We start from the raw sequence: 16,489 nt of genomic DNA, 5'->3' as shown, positions 1-16,489 counted from the left end.
GATTTTTATGAGCAGTTGCATTTCTATTCATCCACCTAAACAGTGGAGTTCATAATGTAAACAAGTATATGAATAAAATGAATTCATAAAATAAAATTAAGACAAAGAATATTTTGTGTGTGTAGGAGTCAACTCAAATCCCTGTTAGTGTGAGCTTTCTGTTTTATGAGTAGTGTTAACTTGCATCTTAAATGACTGGTCAAAAAAAAAAAAAATCTATGACAATACCCAAAAACATAAGCTTGAGAGATACCAAACAATGTGAGCTTAAAGGTCCACTTAAAAGCACACTTCTGAAAAGCTAGCACTGGGTTTAGATTGCTCTGCTAGATATTCTGTCAAGAACAAACAAGAACATCCATGCTCTAATGAGTTTGATATACTGTATTTACATCTGGATATTAAAGCACTTTAACATTCAGTGATGCCAGTTATGAATGTGTATCATATGTTGTTTTTTCTTTTTTCACCATATGATTGTCATATAAGAGTAAACGTAAGGAGTACTGTCCAGCTGCTGGCAGACAGCTCAAATGTAGATGTCTCAAAATAGCTTGCACGAAAACTGTGTCATTTAGGTTCAAGGGTTATCAAAGTCATTTCTTTTGTTTTCTTCAGAAACTCGATTGTTCTTTTGTCAAGGATGTGGGTCAGACATCCTAAGTAGTGCACAGAATGTCCAACAAATGCAAAAAGCCCCTAATATGTTGAACTGATATGAAGCCATCAAACCATTAAACTTTGGTTATTGTTTTGTGAATTTGATGGGAGAAATAAATATTCTGGGCACAATTAAAAAAAAAAAAAAACAAACTAAAAAACTTGCATGCAGAAATCCCTCAAGGTCTTTCCAGAAGTATCTACTACAGATACGATATTTTGGAAGCTGATAATCTACTGCTTAACTAAATGAATACAAATACAATTTAAAAAATGTATACTATTTAAATTAAACACAACACTAAAAGACTTCAAACAATACTTGAAGGTATTAAAGGCATGGGTCCCAGGTGTTGCCATCATTCAATAATTCAACAAATATGTCTCTTTCCTTCAATTTTCTCCACTGGACTAAAGTGCTAGTATGGGTAGCTGGTAGAAATTAATTCTGTGATGAAAACAATGTAGTTAAACTGATATTTAGTGTCATAAATCATATTTCCACACCAAAAGGAGATTTGCTGGATATTACTGCTGCTTGCAATTTTCCTTCTTCTCTTTGGGTTTAGTGCGTCCTGATTTGTCTGTTTGCCGCTTTGTAGGTGGGATGAAAGTAGGCTCCTCTAGGAAGTCATGTAAGCCAGATTGCGGGAGGGTAAGTGACTGACAAGTTGGGACTGTAATGAAGGAAAAGGATGTCAGTGATACAGCCATTGTTTTACTAATTTCATTTTAATTTCCATTTGTCCTGTTTATAGCACCTCCCATGCTGAGATCCTCTGTGCCTTGCCTTCTGGCCTGGAAGGTTGGGTCCAGCTCCTCCGCAATGTTCCTGATCTGCTGGCCTTGTCTGTAAACACACCACTTTCAGGTTATCATATACAGTGGAATAGCTGTAAGTAGTAAGTATCCGTTTTGATATATATTGATGCAGAAACATTTACAGTGTAGGGGTGGTGGGGCTGGATGGCTGGTTCTCTGGGGAGCAGTCCTCAGTGGGGGAAGGACCACCCTCTGAATCAAGTCTTTCTCTCGGGACCTGAGGCAGACAGATGAGTCTAACTCCTTTCACCAGTTTGTTTTAAAAATGGAACTGATGAAAATACCAATACTAACAAAAATTATAGCAAAGCCAAATGTAAGAGCTGCAGTGTGTCAAATCTACCTTTGAAAACCGACAGTTTTTCAATATGCACAAGAGTTACCTGTCTCTCTCGTGCAGCTTGTCTGTCGTGGTGGCTCATCATTGCTCTGTGTTCGCGCCACGATGCTGGCCCCTCTAGCTCACGAGATCTACGCTTCGACTTAATTTCCTGCTTCTGCATAAAACGTGCAATCTCCTAGTGTAAAAGAACAGCAAGGTGTCACTCCACATGTAGACAGTAAACATGAAATACACGGCTAGTGTCAATTGATTGCTGTACCTCATCCTGAGCTACTTGTGCTACCCTGAAGTCTCCCTCTGAGTAAGAACTGCATGGAGACGGCTGGGAATTCTGTGATAACAAGGCAGTAAATGTCAGAAGACTGATCTGCCCTTCCTTCATGACTCCTAGGTTTCAGTGTATCATGATAACCTCTTGGATTCCTTAGAATGCTCACCAGCTTGTCCTCCTCCTCCTGCAGTTTGCGGGCCAGTTCTTGATCTTGTAAGACTTGTTGCAGCTCTCCTAGATCCAGGCTTGTCTCACCTGGCTCTGGCTGCAGTGGCATTCCTAAGGGTGAGTTTTCACAATGTCAGAAAACCAAACGTGCTAAAGCAAAACAAAACATAATCAATCATCCAAGTTTAATGAAAACAGAGGCAGAAAGGCAGAAAGGTTCATGATATCTGAATCAGAGGATGCAGAGGATGCAGCATGTAAAAACATGTCAGGTGTTGAAAGGGAGATTCATAGATTTTATTCTCTACATGAAGACAAAGAATGCTGATGAAGATGAGAAACGAAAGCACACGCTAAAGATTATTTTAGGACTACTCAAATTATAGATATGAAACAGGAAATTGTCCCACTTCAGCAGGAGATACCATATCACCACTAAAGCCGACATTGGCCCTGATTAGATGACAATTGGGGAAAATGAGAGGAGCAGGCGTAAACAGATAGGGAGCACAGCTTTGGAAGGTTTCTTTCTGCAGACTGGAGCTAGCTGCAGTTCTGGATGTTACCTGCTGCCATGCGCCTTGATCTATCTTTGACTGAACCCCCGCTGCTGCTGAGGCTTTGGCTACGCTGTGGGGCTCTTCGGCGGGGCTGCTGTACTCTCCTTTCCACCTCCTGCTCCTCCTCTGAGCTTAACCTTTCTTCTATGGTCTTATGCCAATGCCTGTGTCCATTGGTTTGTCTCTTGGCCCTGTAATTATCTGCATTTCTCTCACTCTCACAATCATTAGTGTATCTGTGCTCTTTCCTCCTTCTACTGCCTTTCCTTTCTCTGTTAGCAAGGTTTGAGTCTCTACTACTCTCATAAAGCCCTCCCTCATGCTCCACATTATCATAGTTCCTGTCTCTGTTGTCTCTGTGATCTCTCATACTGTTCTCTTGGTGTGATGATCGCCTCCTTTCCCTGTTATCTCCATGGAAACTATGCCTGGTGGTGGCAGCTCTCTGGAAAAATCTCTGATGTGGTTGGGAGTCGCTGCAGGAGACCTCACTCCCGTGAAGCACCTGGCTGTCTCTTCTTTGAGGACATATTTGCAGTGGCACCCTGTTGCTGCCAAACCTCACAGGCACACCCCTCTCTCTAAGCACCTGGCCTAGCATAGCCCAGACTTGGCTGCTTTCATCCTGCTGTTTGCTAGAACTCCTAGTATCGTCCTTAAAGTGGACATGTTTGTCAGGGTTGTCCTTATAGCTCCACGTCCTTGCTAAGTCTCTGCTGCTGTGTCTGCTCCTGTCAGGTAGCCTGACAGATTCACTGCGACTAAATCGCCTTTCTTTAACCTCAACCAACCTAGAGTCTATATCCTGATCTCTTCTCCTGTGCCATCTCTCATACTCCTCTATGCAATTCCTTTCCTGATCCTGGTTCCTAGGCCTCCTCTTCTGTCGGACATAATTATCATAACAGTCCTCATCCCACTCTCCTTCCTCCTCCTCCTCCTCCTCCTCCTCCCAACCTCTGAGCTCATCTGTGAAACTGCTGTGTGAGCAAAGACTTCTGTAGTTTCTCTCTTGCGGGTGATGTAAAGAGGCCCGCCGTTGTGGAGGTGCCATGTTGGCTCTTTCATTCAGTCTCTGAGACCAGACAGAGAGTTGTTCAGAGAAAACTGTGTCCGAGTCCTCAGAGCCCTCACTCAAAGGCTCTCCCAATTCACTTCTGATGTGCCTAATGGAATCTGTGTGTCCTTGATTTGACCATGAAGTTGTGTTTTTCTGAGCTGCTAGCCTCCTGGGGGAGACAGCCCTAGACCCAGTTATGCCTGAATGGTTGTGAGAGGTGGAATATTTCCACCTGCTGGTGGTAGATGAGTACTGCTCCTTTGGGTGGTCAAGGCTGCTGAGTGTGAGCTGGTGTGGGGATGGCAGTGCAGAATCGCTGGCGCTGCCTTTGGTAATGGCAAACATGCAAACACAAAAGCAGGGAGGGTGGGTAAAGCTGTTAGCAGGGAGGTACTGTTAAGACAAGTGCAGTGCAGTTAATGATGGGCATTAACGGTTGTATGGCACTGTAAGAGTATTTGTTACACAATTTATAACAAAGACAACTGATGGATTCCATGTGCACCAATGTATACACAGGCATACAGGTATATTTCTGTACAGGTATACATAAGGGACAGTGTAAAAGGCCACATGTGATACGCATGCAAATGATTCAGAAAACAACTCATTATGTAGATTATTATAGACTGCGATGCCTTTGTAGGGCATGTTTTGTTCTTGCTGTGAGAAATAACTTAAGATACAACAGTAAATAGTAGTGGCAGTAGATGTATGTACTAAGTGTGGCTAGATTGAAGCTAAGGCAGGCCAGGAAACTCCACAATAGATTTGTTTTTAACAAACATTCAAATTCAACATCATCTTTTCTCTTTTAAATAATTTTCCCGTACTACATATTGAGATTTTTGACCAATGTAGCCACATACGCTCTGCTGTGTAGGTGTTTATTGGGTGCACCTACAGTCGCTAAAGCAAATACAGTCTAATACAACAATCGTGCAATAAGGTCTCCCTTCATGAACATTCAGCTTTTGTCTACATCACACAAAGTGGTGTTTCTGTTACTGAGCCCAGTCATACAAGTACAATGTAATACTGTTGAGTCGTATTGTCCAGTTTCCAAAATGATCATATCCTTGAACACTGCTCTAAACAGTTTCAACAAAAACTGGTCATTACCATCTTCATGAAAGGAGGATTTATTAAAGGACTGTTGTTAGTCTACAGTAACTTCAACCTAATAAACCTCACCTAATGGGCTGAGCGTAAGCACGTAAGCAATAAAACATTTAACAGCAGGTCGAAACATAAACTGTACCTTGTATATGGTCCTCCTGCCCTATGTTCATCCTCCTGATCCTCTGCTCCTCCTCCTCTTGCATTTGTTTAGCTATTTCCTGTGAAGACATGGCCATTCTGACTGTTAACATTATAAACCATTGTCAGTAACACAATAGAAATTTAGGGTAAACTACTGAACACTAACAAGAAATGGATCTGTGTCTTCAAATTAAGACTTTCAGGAGAATTTCTGCTTTTTTCTGACTGTAATGAGCTGATAACTGCAAGAAAACATCACATATACTGTGTTATTTCCAACCAGCAGATGGCACCATAAGACAATGTGGAGAGAAAGCATGACATTTGAGCTATATACTACACTAGTAGTGTTCAAGTAGCAACATAAAGACAACTGGAACCAAACTCTTAGACTATTCATGACTGTAAATCAAGAACAGAATGTAATCCATCTATAGAAACATCTACATTGCCATGTCAAGAGAGGAGGCGACTGTGGGTGACTATGCTACTGTAAGATGATCTTGAAATTTGCTATTTAACAAAAAGAGCAGAGGTGTGGACTCTTGGAAACCAGGAGAGACTACATAAAAAAAAAATCTTACTTTTTATCTTCTTCAGTCTGAACTCTGGCCCATATATACCTTAACAGAAGCAGCAGAATGATGTGCCGTTACTACAGCTGCTATACTTGCCTGCAGTCTGAAGTAAAGTCCCCCCGCCGACCATGCCTGTGTGCTGTATTTCTTGTAAAGGCCAGAACTAATAATGTTCCCTACAAATCACAGTGTTCGACCAATGAATTCTATAAAAGAGCTCTCTGAGGGCTGCAACAGCATTAATCATAAGTAAGAGCTAACACGGCTTCTTTTGCTTTAGAGTCAGGGCATGTCTGTCAGCTGCTTTGCTAGCATCAGCAGACAATTAGCAGCTTGCCATGGCAGGTGAGGCATGGAGTGCCACAGGGCAAAGCGGCATTTAAAAGTGCACATCCTGACGCCTTCTGTTCCTTAATTAAAGAGACAATCTGAGGGGAGGCAAATGTTTAATCAACACCTCTGATCAGCCAGTCATTAAGTAGCAGGCTATCTGGAGTGTTAACAGTTCGTCATTTAGTTCTAACATCAATACCCATAAAAAGAAATGATTATGTCCACAAAGGCATAGATACATTTGTGTACCGAATAACCTGGGGTGCCTTTTAACCCAGAGTAGGTAAAGAAGCTTTAACATGTAACTCACACCAACAGAGGTCAAACCCAACCCCTTAATAACGATAAAGCCTCTTTGTACTGACACCCTCCAAACAAGGGGCTTTTATAAGCCTGTCCAAGGCAGGCTCCTCTAAAAAGGAAACTGCAGGGTAAAGGAAAATATTATGCCTTGTGACGCACTGGACCAGCTGGGGAGTTTCATGGCAGAGTTGACTCCATAGAGCTTTTTTCATTACACAGCTAAACTCTTCATTTCTATTGGTGGTCAGTCAGATCAATTTTTCTGCAAAGCAGCCCATGTTCAGAGATGCACATGTACTGTAAGACTGCGGAGACATCATAAAGTTTTAAGGGGTTGGACTTGGACATTGGAAGTAGAAGGGAGAGGTGATTGATGGGAACCATCTGTTGTGTTTCGGTTGAAAGATGAATTGTTTTTTTTTTTTTTTTCCATTTACAACACTTTGCAGAGCTCTGGCGCTATAGCGCACATTAGGAGGAGCAGTTGCAGTGAGCAGCTCTATCTTCAAATAAATAGTTAATTTGTCTTCACAATTGGATGGCAAAAAGCTGAACTCCTTTCTACAACTAACCCAGCCAAATTTGCATTTCTGTGGATGCACTTAAGCACAGTGGTAATGTTGTTGTGTGTCTGTTTAACAGCTGACTTTGCTCATACAGCCCTAGTGCACACAGGCTATATCAGAAGCCCAGAGCAGCACTTACAACTGAGAGTGTAAAGTGAACCACATGATACTCCCTGACTTGTTGGTGGTTTAAGTGGCAGATAATTAAATCATATACACAAGAATGCCTGAGTGCCAAATAAGTCTATGAGTCCCTGTGCTAAATGTGCTTTCTCTAACTTTAAGTAATGCTGGTGGTAGTTTGTTGCCATCTAGTTTACACCCAGTTCTGGCTGCACACTGGACTGGAGTTTCAGACACAAAGACTCATTCTTCTACATTTACAAGCAGCTGTTTTCTACTTTGTGCACCATGTGAAAAACTTCTTACAAGCTTCAGCATTCACTGGGTCAGACAGTCTCTTCCAATAGGCATTAAAGAATTTGTGCCTCAAGCCAGACAATGGTTTGAGAAGTTTTTAACTGATATATTGATGAACCTTTCACCATTTTAACTCATACAAATTCAAGCTGACCACAGCCACTCTGTCTGTGAAAAATTGAACTGCCAGTTTTATTGGGGAGTTTTAACTGTCAGGCCTACAGGGAGGAAAGATATATTTGGAGTATCACTTCAGGATTTACTTCCGTTTTGTCCAGTTTTCTGTTTTATCACTGCTTGTTCGTAAAATGTTCCACTCTGCTCTGGTTACTGCCAGCAACTTGACACCCACAGGAAAAGATTTGTTCCCCTTCCAGGAGCAAATCCCTCTTAAGATTACTCTTTACAAACTCTGGTGTCAAGTCTGAGCATTCTCATTACTTGGGACAGAATTCAGTTTAAGCCGAGCGTAAAGCTGTAAAGTTTCAACATAGAAATGACACAACAAGTCACCAGTATAGGAATACTCATATTCATGCTTGTTCCCATATCTCAGTCCTCCCAGAGGCAGGTGTATATTTTCCATAATGTTGCCTATGTTCATTTGTAATATAGAACCAAAAAGAGACTTTAAATTAGTTTCTTCTCTATCTTTCATCAGGCACTGAAATGCATAAGTAAAATGTGTATTGTGTGAAACAAAGTGATAAAAAAATGAATATTTAACTTTTTTTTTTAAATAACATGGACATGAATCACTTAAACTTTATCATAATTTGTTAAGTCTTTTGTCAGTACTCAAGTTTGATGTGGCGACAGGTGGATAACTGAAAAATATGTGAAAACAGGTGATGTCACATATTCACTGTTGCAAAGCTGTAAATCCTAGTAAATTATAGGTGTGAAAGCATACTTTAAGAGGACCATGTGACCATAATTGATTAACAATTGAGTGCAATCTTCCGAAAAAAATTAGCTCATTCGCACATTCGTTGGAAGAATGTAAAGTTGTGTGATAAGTACTCTACAGATTTGTGCTCACTTCATCGTCCTGCTCCCTCCTCCGAGCCTCCTCAGCACAACGCTGGATCTCCTCCTGAATGATACGGGCATATTCAAAGTCCTGCTCCTCTCTACAGCACAGCAGGGGAGAAAAAGGCCTTCTTTAACATTTACTCACTATAATAAACAACAATAAATATAAACATTTACATAGTGAATCTGCATGTACAGGACCTACAGTGAACACACTGACTATTCACTCTCTTAGAACTGAAATCTAATAAATATGCATCTTCACTTGGTGTGTGTTCAAGTCAAGGAGGACATGCAGGAATGTCTGATAAGTGCAGCTTGTGTGAGCTTTTTACAGTGATTTGGGTAGCAGTGGTCACTTACAGTTGTCTGGAAGCTTGTTTGAGAAGGGCACTTTGCTGTGCCCGTTGAGCCTCCTCCTCATCCTGCAGCTTCTTGGCTATGCGGATGTCATTCTGCACTAGCTGGTTCTTCTGAACGTTGGTGGTATAGTACTGTTCGACTATAAGAACAGAGTGTGTGAGATCTATATGATGGTAATTATTCATCACTATATTACTTCCAGTTTAAATTGTTTCATTTTTGAGTATTTATGACTGCAGTGTTGTTTATTTGAAAGATAGCTTGTGGTATGCCAGAGGGAGCCTAAAAACAGACACCAAAGTGTGTGTCACTTAGTTTGTTGCACATACTTGCAAAGACATACCACAGTAATGAAGGTTAAGGGCAAAAGCTAACCAAAATATGTTCAATTTGGCCTGCTTAGCTTTCCGGGAAATCCATGAGAATAATATAGCATTATATTTATGTTTTATTATCATGCTGTATTTTGTATAGCTACGAGAGCTGAAAGCAATGACTCAGACTCAGAATGAAGCCCAGTCTGCATAACACACGTGACGTCTGTAGTGTACAGCTGCACAGTTGCATATGGTAGCTTGGCTCTTTACTTACTCTCCTGCTCCTGCAGGTTGTGTGCCAACACTCCATCCTCCAGCACAGCAAAACACTGGCACACTGAAACAACAGAGGACAGCAACACCTCAGTATCAAACAAAAAAAACATACAAAGTGTTCAAAACTGAAGGGGAATGTATGCGTTTAATAAAGTGAGTACTTCTCTTAACTTGATTATTATAACAACAAGGACTAAAGAAAAATGACTATCTTGAATGGTCCTCTCTGGTTCCATCCAGAACAGGAGCATAACCTGTGGATGGGCTGGATATTGTGGGGCTTTTGCTTCAGCACTCACACACAGTCTAAAGGGAAATAATATTGCTGTGTGTTATGATGGCTGTTTATATGAGACAGATAGGCCATTAAAACTTTTGAGAAAAGTAATTATCCCCCATGTCATGAATTTATAAAATCCCCATCATAACAATACACCAGTGTTCCAGAGACACATGAAAGTGATCAAAATTATTAATGTCCTACCAAGACAGATGAGTTTAATGTCTCTAGAGGAGTGTATGTCTCATTTTAAACAAAACCTGAACAAAACTTACTCTGTGTGAGAACGTCAGTGTGCATGTATTTTTGTATTCATTAGTACAAAAGACATCTCTTTAAAAGTGTTGTTGAAAGGCTCTTAGAAGTAGTCATCTCTTTGTTTTGATGTGCTCACTATGACTATCAAATCAAGATGCAAAGTTTAGCAACTACTCCTGCAACCATTTACCCTGGGAAGCCAGTGTAGATGGTCTAAATGTAAGTAGAGTGAAATCTGTAAGGCTGTCATTAATCCAAAGACTACGTGCACCACTTCTGTCTGGTTCTCAACATTAAGCCACTCTGCGGTGAACTGGGTCTTCCCTATCCCATAATCCCATAGTCTGGCCACCTGCTGCTAGATATGGTAGTAAACCCTCTTGGTTTCATATCATTGTCCTTTCTTATCAGAATGTTGACAAAGACAATGGCTTGAATGGAAAAACAAGAACTTATAAAACAATTACACAATTAGACACAAATTGTCCCCAAAGGTGTGAAGTCAAACAAAGATGTAGTTAACAAGAGAGAGAACTGGTAAATATGCACAGTGCTACACTACTCTTTGATTTGTACACTGGTTTTAGTAGCGTCTGTGTTTGTGAATTGTTATTCTCACCTATAAACATGCCAGGATTTTACAGTAGTTCTTAATGAGCCACTAGAGTCTCAGTGAGCTGCAGCCCATGTTTAAAGTGTGTCAAACAAACTGAAAGGTTACTGAAGAGAAAATAAACACAGAAAGCAGCACTGTGGCCTAGCTGGTTTCTCCAAATCCTCCACCTCTGTAGACACACAGCTCACTGTCTCCAAACAAAACTGCTCTGCTTTCTCACTGATTTTCATCTTTGCCAGGAGAAGGACAGAAGTGCCCCATTTAAGAAGAGATTTAGTTCAATGCAGAGGGAGCAGCCACAGACCTGAGCCGGGGGCAGGGCCAATTAAAAACACCTGTCCCGTCACTGCTCCTGACCACTGATCAGGCCAAGATGGGCACAGTGCCTGGGGACACCACAGCTACATTTGCATCCATGCACTTGTGCTGAATTACAACAGATTGAACAGGTGCCCAACTATTAGCATTTTTGCAGTGCAAATACAGTGTGATCCAGTATGATCTCTAAAAAACAAAACAGAAAAACAGACGACAAGCAAAGAGCCTGGAGGTTTACTTACTGGCTGGAGGTGCACTGGACGGTGTCATGGGTGACGAGAGCACATGTGTGGCCTCAGGATTCATTGTAAGAAGGATATATTGAGCTTACAGTCTACGCTACAGTTGTAAACCATATGTGCATCTAAGTGGAAACACACAAAATATCAAGCAATCCACCCGTCTCACAGTTTAAGAATGCTTCTCTCTTTGTTCTCTACAGAGTCACATTCAATACATACTGATGTGGCATTCCTTGATCCCCATCTTGACACTATTTCCACATTTCATACTTTAAATGTACCAAGCCCTCTTCTTATAAATAATTGCTGCACCGTACCTGAACTACCAGGGCTTTTCTAACAATGTTAATTTCAACATTTACAGAATGGGACCTGAGTGGATATAACCAGTCAAACAGAGGATGTCTCCCCTTTGTCCTTGTTTTTAAATAGCATATCTATTCTCTAAGTTCTCAAAAAAGAAAAAAAAAAAAAAAATCTTCTCCTGCTGAGAATAAGTCTCTGGGTATGTTTCAGTCTTTTGGCGCTCAACAGTCAAAGCTCATGAAAATCACCCAGATAGCAACGACCCATACGAACGATCTGTTTACACCACACACCTACGCTGAGTGCTAACAGCATACCAAGACAGACATGCATTACCACTTACACCTGTTGTGGAGCTTAAGGGACTATCCACTAAACAGATCTCCAACCTGGCCTTATGATCCAGTCTGTCAGTGAGGAGGGATTATAACGAACGCCTGGTTTTAGCCCAGCTGGACAAATTGACAGCTCAAAACATGATTTTACTCCTAATTCAAAAACAAGAAGAAGACAAAGATGGAGAAAAAAGGCTAGGCTTGTCAGTGAGCGTGTGTGTGTATGTGTCAGTGGGTGTGCCTACGTTGTGGGTTAACTTGTTTTTCCAAACTCCATTAAACTATGTAACATTACCTCTTAGGGGAGGGACAGTGACACTGGATTATTACAACTGCTCAACAGGTTTTAAGGAGCAAGGTGTGAGGCATTCAGGGTCAGCAGGAAAAACATATGTTCATTTTGAGTTCAGAGGGATTCCTGCTGTAAGCTTCTTAATAAGGGAACTGAAAGGACCCCGTGTCTGTTTCCTGAGGACAGAGAAAATGAAAGATCCAGCAAACAAAAGAACTGGGCTGTTAAGAACAATCTAAGATTCACTGGGGTTAAGAACAAGTGCAAAGCAACAAGCAGAGTAGATTTCATAATATTAGCTGCCACCCACTGTATGGCACAGTATGTTTTCCAGCAGTGTGTGGAGACGGTTTCTGCAGTGAGACTGCGGGAAATGGGCATATTACAGAGCAGGAAATCACAACCTGCAACCCTCAAAGCCCTGACAAGTGAGTTTTTATTTCTATTTTCAGTGCCTCTTCTCCCTTACTGACATTCCTCATTTCTCCTGGTCAAAAAATACATGTCAACATGTGCACTTCACCTTTTAGTAGGTCAGCTGAAAAATTCACACTAACGGTGGAGAACTGACAGCCAGTTATCCAAAACAAAATTGTGCTGATTATCTCTGGCATCCAGTACCAGGGAGCAGCGCCTCAAACACCAACAGAGACATTTCTCTTTCTTCTCTGCAGCCACTTGGATAGCAGCAGTGGCAAGTGCCTGCCAAACAAAGAAACTGGCAAAAGGAGAAAATGACATGGGTGCTATTTTCAGCCAAAATCCCCCACCGACCGCCCACACACGCTCACTCTCTCTAGCCTCCTCCCTGGACTGTTCTATTCTCCAGCTTGCAGCTTTTTGAGCAAAATTTCACCAAGAATTGTCTGTCTATCCTATAGCTCTCTGTGTTTTATTATACATTATACATTAGGTTGGACTGACCCATCAGCTCATGACCTGGGTTGGGCTGTCATGGAGAACAAACAAAGGTGAGGGTCACTTGGTGAGAGTGAAATTAGGAACAAGTGGAAAAGGAGGGGAGGGAATTCCTGTGGGAGCTGCATTCCCTTGGCACACTGGGCTATATTCGGAGCAGCCAGATGAGGGACAACACAGGAACTGATAAGGGGGGAGTGCAGTGAAAACAAAGAAAGTTGACTTGGCTGAGGCTTTCAGATTGGGGGGGGGGGAGTAAAAGAGGAGAAGTGAGAGACACGGGGAACTACCGCTCTGAGGGAAATGGTCATAAACAGCAGCCACAATGGGACATTACATAAACAAACCCAGTGCCACAGAGGGGGACAACTGCAAGTTTATGTTTGACAAATCTGTCTGGTGAAAGTAGATGATGAGCGGAAAAAATTACACTGACCAGATATCTGATTTACATGCTGCTTGTCTCAATGAGTGGTTTATAGCTGCTATTACTGCCTTCATTTGTGCACTGGGCCCTGCTCAATAAAGCATGAAAGTGCAAAGCTGCACAGTGTGCCCTTTGTGAGTGTGGAAACAAGAGTGAAGTGCTGAATTATCTCCCTTGATAAAAGACATGCAGACCTATTTCTATCCCATTCATTAGTGTGGACATGCCAAAGACTGAGTCAACAGTCTATCTACAGGCCACAGCTTAGACATTCTTCATCTGACTGTCTTCATAAATATGAAGAAGTAGATAAATTGAATTAAGAGCTGTTGCTATAACATTGATTCAAAATAAAGACCTGTTTTTTTTTTTTTTTTCCACCATCGAGATTTTATAGCTAGCTTAACTCCAGTTTGCGCTTTCTTAGTGTTTGAATGTGCATATCCTTGAGAGTCAATTCACCATGGCTGTGTACAGTTCAACCATCATAATTGCTCTGTCTGGCTTTGTAAGACAAAGATAGAACTGAAATGAAATCGTGTTTTCTCTATAAGCTTTGACGCTGCAGGCCTTTGTAAAGCAAGTCAATATTTCAGAGTAACAAAAACAACACAACTTGAAAACACATATCACAGCTATCTCATGCCTTGCTCTTATCTGCAGCCAGCTCACCAGCCCCGTCTCCGATGAGATACACGCACTGAACCTGTGTCTGTTGCATATAGTCATAACACATTGTGTAATAAAGTCCATCTTATCTGAGCGGAACAACGAAAAAAAGGGGGCCTGTTGGTGCCTAGGGCAGTAAAAACAAATGATGGGAGGTTTTCCTAAGTCGAGTTCTCTCTAAAGTCTGCAGTAAACAGGTAGCCAAGTTTGCCTTTAGTTCCCAGTGTGCTGAAGTGTGCATCGATAAAACACTCACTCCCTGCTGGCCCCAGACCCTGACCTCTGACCTCCATGTGGAGGGGCTAAACAAAAACTACTTTTTCCCAGTGTCCTCTGTGAGATGCATGGTTAAAGTTTCTCTACAGGTGAGCTGGGTCAGGGTGGACTGTGCTTACCTTCTTGGACACGTGGAAGGTTGGACTGGTCAATCTGCAGCTCTGCCATCACTGCCTCATGCTGACACAGTCCCTGACACCGGAAAGACAATCCTGGCAGTTATTATGCCATAAAAATGAAGTGGAGGCAATAAGGAACAAACCCTTCCAGCTACACTTCATAAAGAGACAATTGGTTTATCCCTGCCCCATAGAAGTGAACTATTGCCTGGGACACTTCTGTGTGTCGAGCAAAACACAAGCAAAGAGCAGGCAACCCTTCAGTCAGTCCGAGTACCAGGGCGTCCTTATTTTTAACGCAGCCTACCTGTCCGCAGCGCGCTGCCCACACACGCTCCAGCGCTGTGTTGTTGTTGTTGTTGTAGTGTTGTTGTGTTCACAGCCTATTCAACAAGTAGCAAACATAACAGCCAAGTGTCAACTTTGGAGCCCGTAGTCCCTCTTTACCCCACTCTCTCCCTCCCTCCCTCCTCTTTGTGCCGCGTCTCTACCAATTATCCAAAATGTCACGACCGTGTCTGCGCGTTTCTCTCGCCTGTACTTTTGCTGTGGGTTTTTAAGCGGAACCGACGGTCTCTGTTCTTCAGTGAAACAAAGCTGGTGGTGATGGGAAGCCAGGGCGGACAAACTTAAACCTGGAGCTGTTTCCTCCCGGCTCCCGTTCGGCCGCGGTGGGGGGCGGGTAATAGCTGCTGCCTTCAGTGCGCGTCCAACTTCAGACTCCAGCAACTGATAAGCATCACAATCCTCTTCTTTTTTTTTACACATGCGAAGAGGCAGAGAAAAGTGAAGTTAGACTTTCATCTCCAGTGGGTGACGCTCATCACCACTCTAACTGGCACTGTAGTGGGTGCTCAGCGAGTGTCGATCTCTCCAACAGCCAGTGAAGGTAGCACCTAATCAGTCCAATGTTCCACTGTAAATGAAAGCACAGATCTAACAGTGATATGCTCTGTTTTAACTGCAATAACTAAATGAAGATGGCAAAGAGTCAATAAACAATTAGTGTGAACAAAACCAATAAAGTGAGTATTTTTGACACATTTTAAAAGTCTTGAAGCCCAATTTGATAATGGGATTTAAAAAATCAACTGCTTTGTGAAAAATAGCAGCTATTACCAACATTTCTTGCAGCAGATGGAGCAGATGTTTGACTAAGTAATAGGCTATAAAAAGTCTCATTTCTGAGCGGGATAATATGCTGCTTTAAAAACACGTTCTAGAAATGATGGAAATTTATAGGCCACCTTCTGGTTTGAAGGCTGCAGATTTTGTGACAGATGCCATTTGTACTCTGCCAATCTGTGACTCTTTGAAGACTGGGAAGATGAGAGAGGAACAAAGAAGTCTGTTTCACAAGATTGTTCCCCCTGAGCCACATTTAAAATGTACACATCAAGCTAATTTCCTGAAAATATTAAAAAAAAAAAAAAAAAGGAATCGTGCACTAGTTTCTAAACCTAATGTTGCCCTCTGCTGGCTGCACCTCAAAATAAATATTCTCAAAAAAACCCCTGCCTGTCACAGATGAAAGTGATAGTATTTGTTAGATGGTTACAGTTGTACAGTTGTGTGTGTGTGTGTGTGTGTGTGTGTGTAGGGGGGTGGGGGGGTTCAGGATGCAGGACCTGTCAGTAAATTACGTATTTTCACACAGTGTTAACAGGAAACCAAAGGTGGTGTACCTGGGGATTTTACAGTGGAGAGCAAATGTGAAATTCCTTCATGGGAGCATCACATTGATATTGTGCAAGTATGTGAGATGAATATGATTTTACAGATTAAACAGGTATAAAGGGTTTTTCTCATAACGTCTACCCTAGAGCTATGCCCACATGCCTGGATCAGTTTGTGGATGCTTCCCCCCTTTTCTTACTGCTTGAGTATCCATTCTAATGTGATTCTAATACAAGCAATGGGGACAAACTCCAAAGCTTTTGTTCTGTGTGAAAAGTTCATTGTTAGCTACTCAGAGGCTTCAGCAGTTGTAGTCAGCCAACTGGAATGGGTGCCTTCCAAAGTTATAGTCTTTTTAGTGTGAAATTCACAAAGTCCTGCTGAACCTTAACACAAATCTTTACAGAGAATGAGGTAT

At 41.9% G+C, this 16,489-nt stretch overlaps 1 protein-coding gene across 4 annotated transcripts; it reads right to left on the bottom strand.

Moving 5' to 3' along the window:
• Positions 1-366: 366 nt before the first annotated feature.
• On the bottom strand, positions 367-15,113 carry ccdc187 (coiled-coil domain containing 187). 4 transcript variants are annotated; one of them, XM_026332721.1, is made up of 13 exons: positions 14,702-15,113; positions 14,395-14,467; positions 9,337-9,399; positions 8,746-8,884; positions 8,390-8,480; positions 5,146-5,224; positions 2,831-4,210; positions 2,263-2,375; positions 2,085-2,156; positions 1,866-2,000; positions 1,605-1,699; positions 1,422-1,510; positions 367-1,337 (listed from the first exon to the last, which is right to left on the bottom strand). In XM_026332721.1, the coding sequence occupies exons 2-13, from the start codon at positions 14,441-14,443 to the stop codon at positions 1,189-1,191; spliced, it is 2,454 nt and encodes an 817-aa protein (XP_026188506.1). In that variant the 5' UTR covers positions 14,444-14,467; positions 14,702-15,113; the 3' UTR covers positions 367-1,188. The 4 variants fall into 4 exon arrangements, with proteins under 4 accessions (XP_026188506.1, XP_026188504.1, XP_026188503.1 ...); XM_026332719.1 differs by lacking the exons at positions 14,395-14,467; positions 14,702-15,113 and adding exons at positions 11,053-11,174; positions 11,702-13,676; XM_026332718.1 differs by lacking the exons at positions 14,395-14,467; positions 14,702-15,113 and adding an exon at positions 11,053-13,676.
• Positions 15,114-16,489: the final 1,376 nt, after the last annotated feature.

This window comes from Mastacembelus armatus, chromosome 7, assembly GCF_900324485.2.
Source record: "Mastacembelus armatus chromosome 7, fMasArm1.2, whole genome shotgun sequence".
Lineage (NCBI taxonomy): Eukaryota > Metazoa > Chordata > Actinopteri > Synbranchiformes > Mastacembelidae > Mastacembelus > Mastacembelus armatus.
The sequence above is the reverse complement of the archived record's forward strand: the minus strand, read 5'-3'. Positions and strand labels throughout refer to the sequence as shown.

Bases quoted from the DNA above. Each gene is read 5' to 3' on its own strand.
- ccdc187 (XM_026332718.1), bottom strand. From the start codon at position 11,116: ATGAATCCTGAGGCCACACATGTGCTCTCGTCACCCATGACACCGTCC. The intron at 5,225-8,389 runs GTGAGCACAAAT...ATGTCTTCACAG, and splicing joins GGAGGGAGCAGGACGATGAA to GAAATAGCTAAACAAATGCA. The intron at 2,001-2,084 runs GTACAGCAATCA...CTTTTACACTAG, and splicing joins CACAAGTAGCTCAGGATGAG to GAGATTGCACGTTTTATGCA.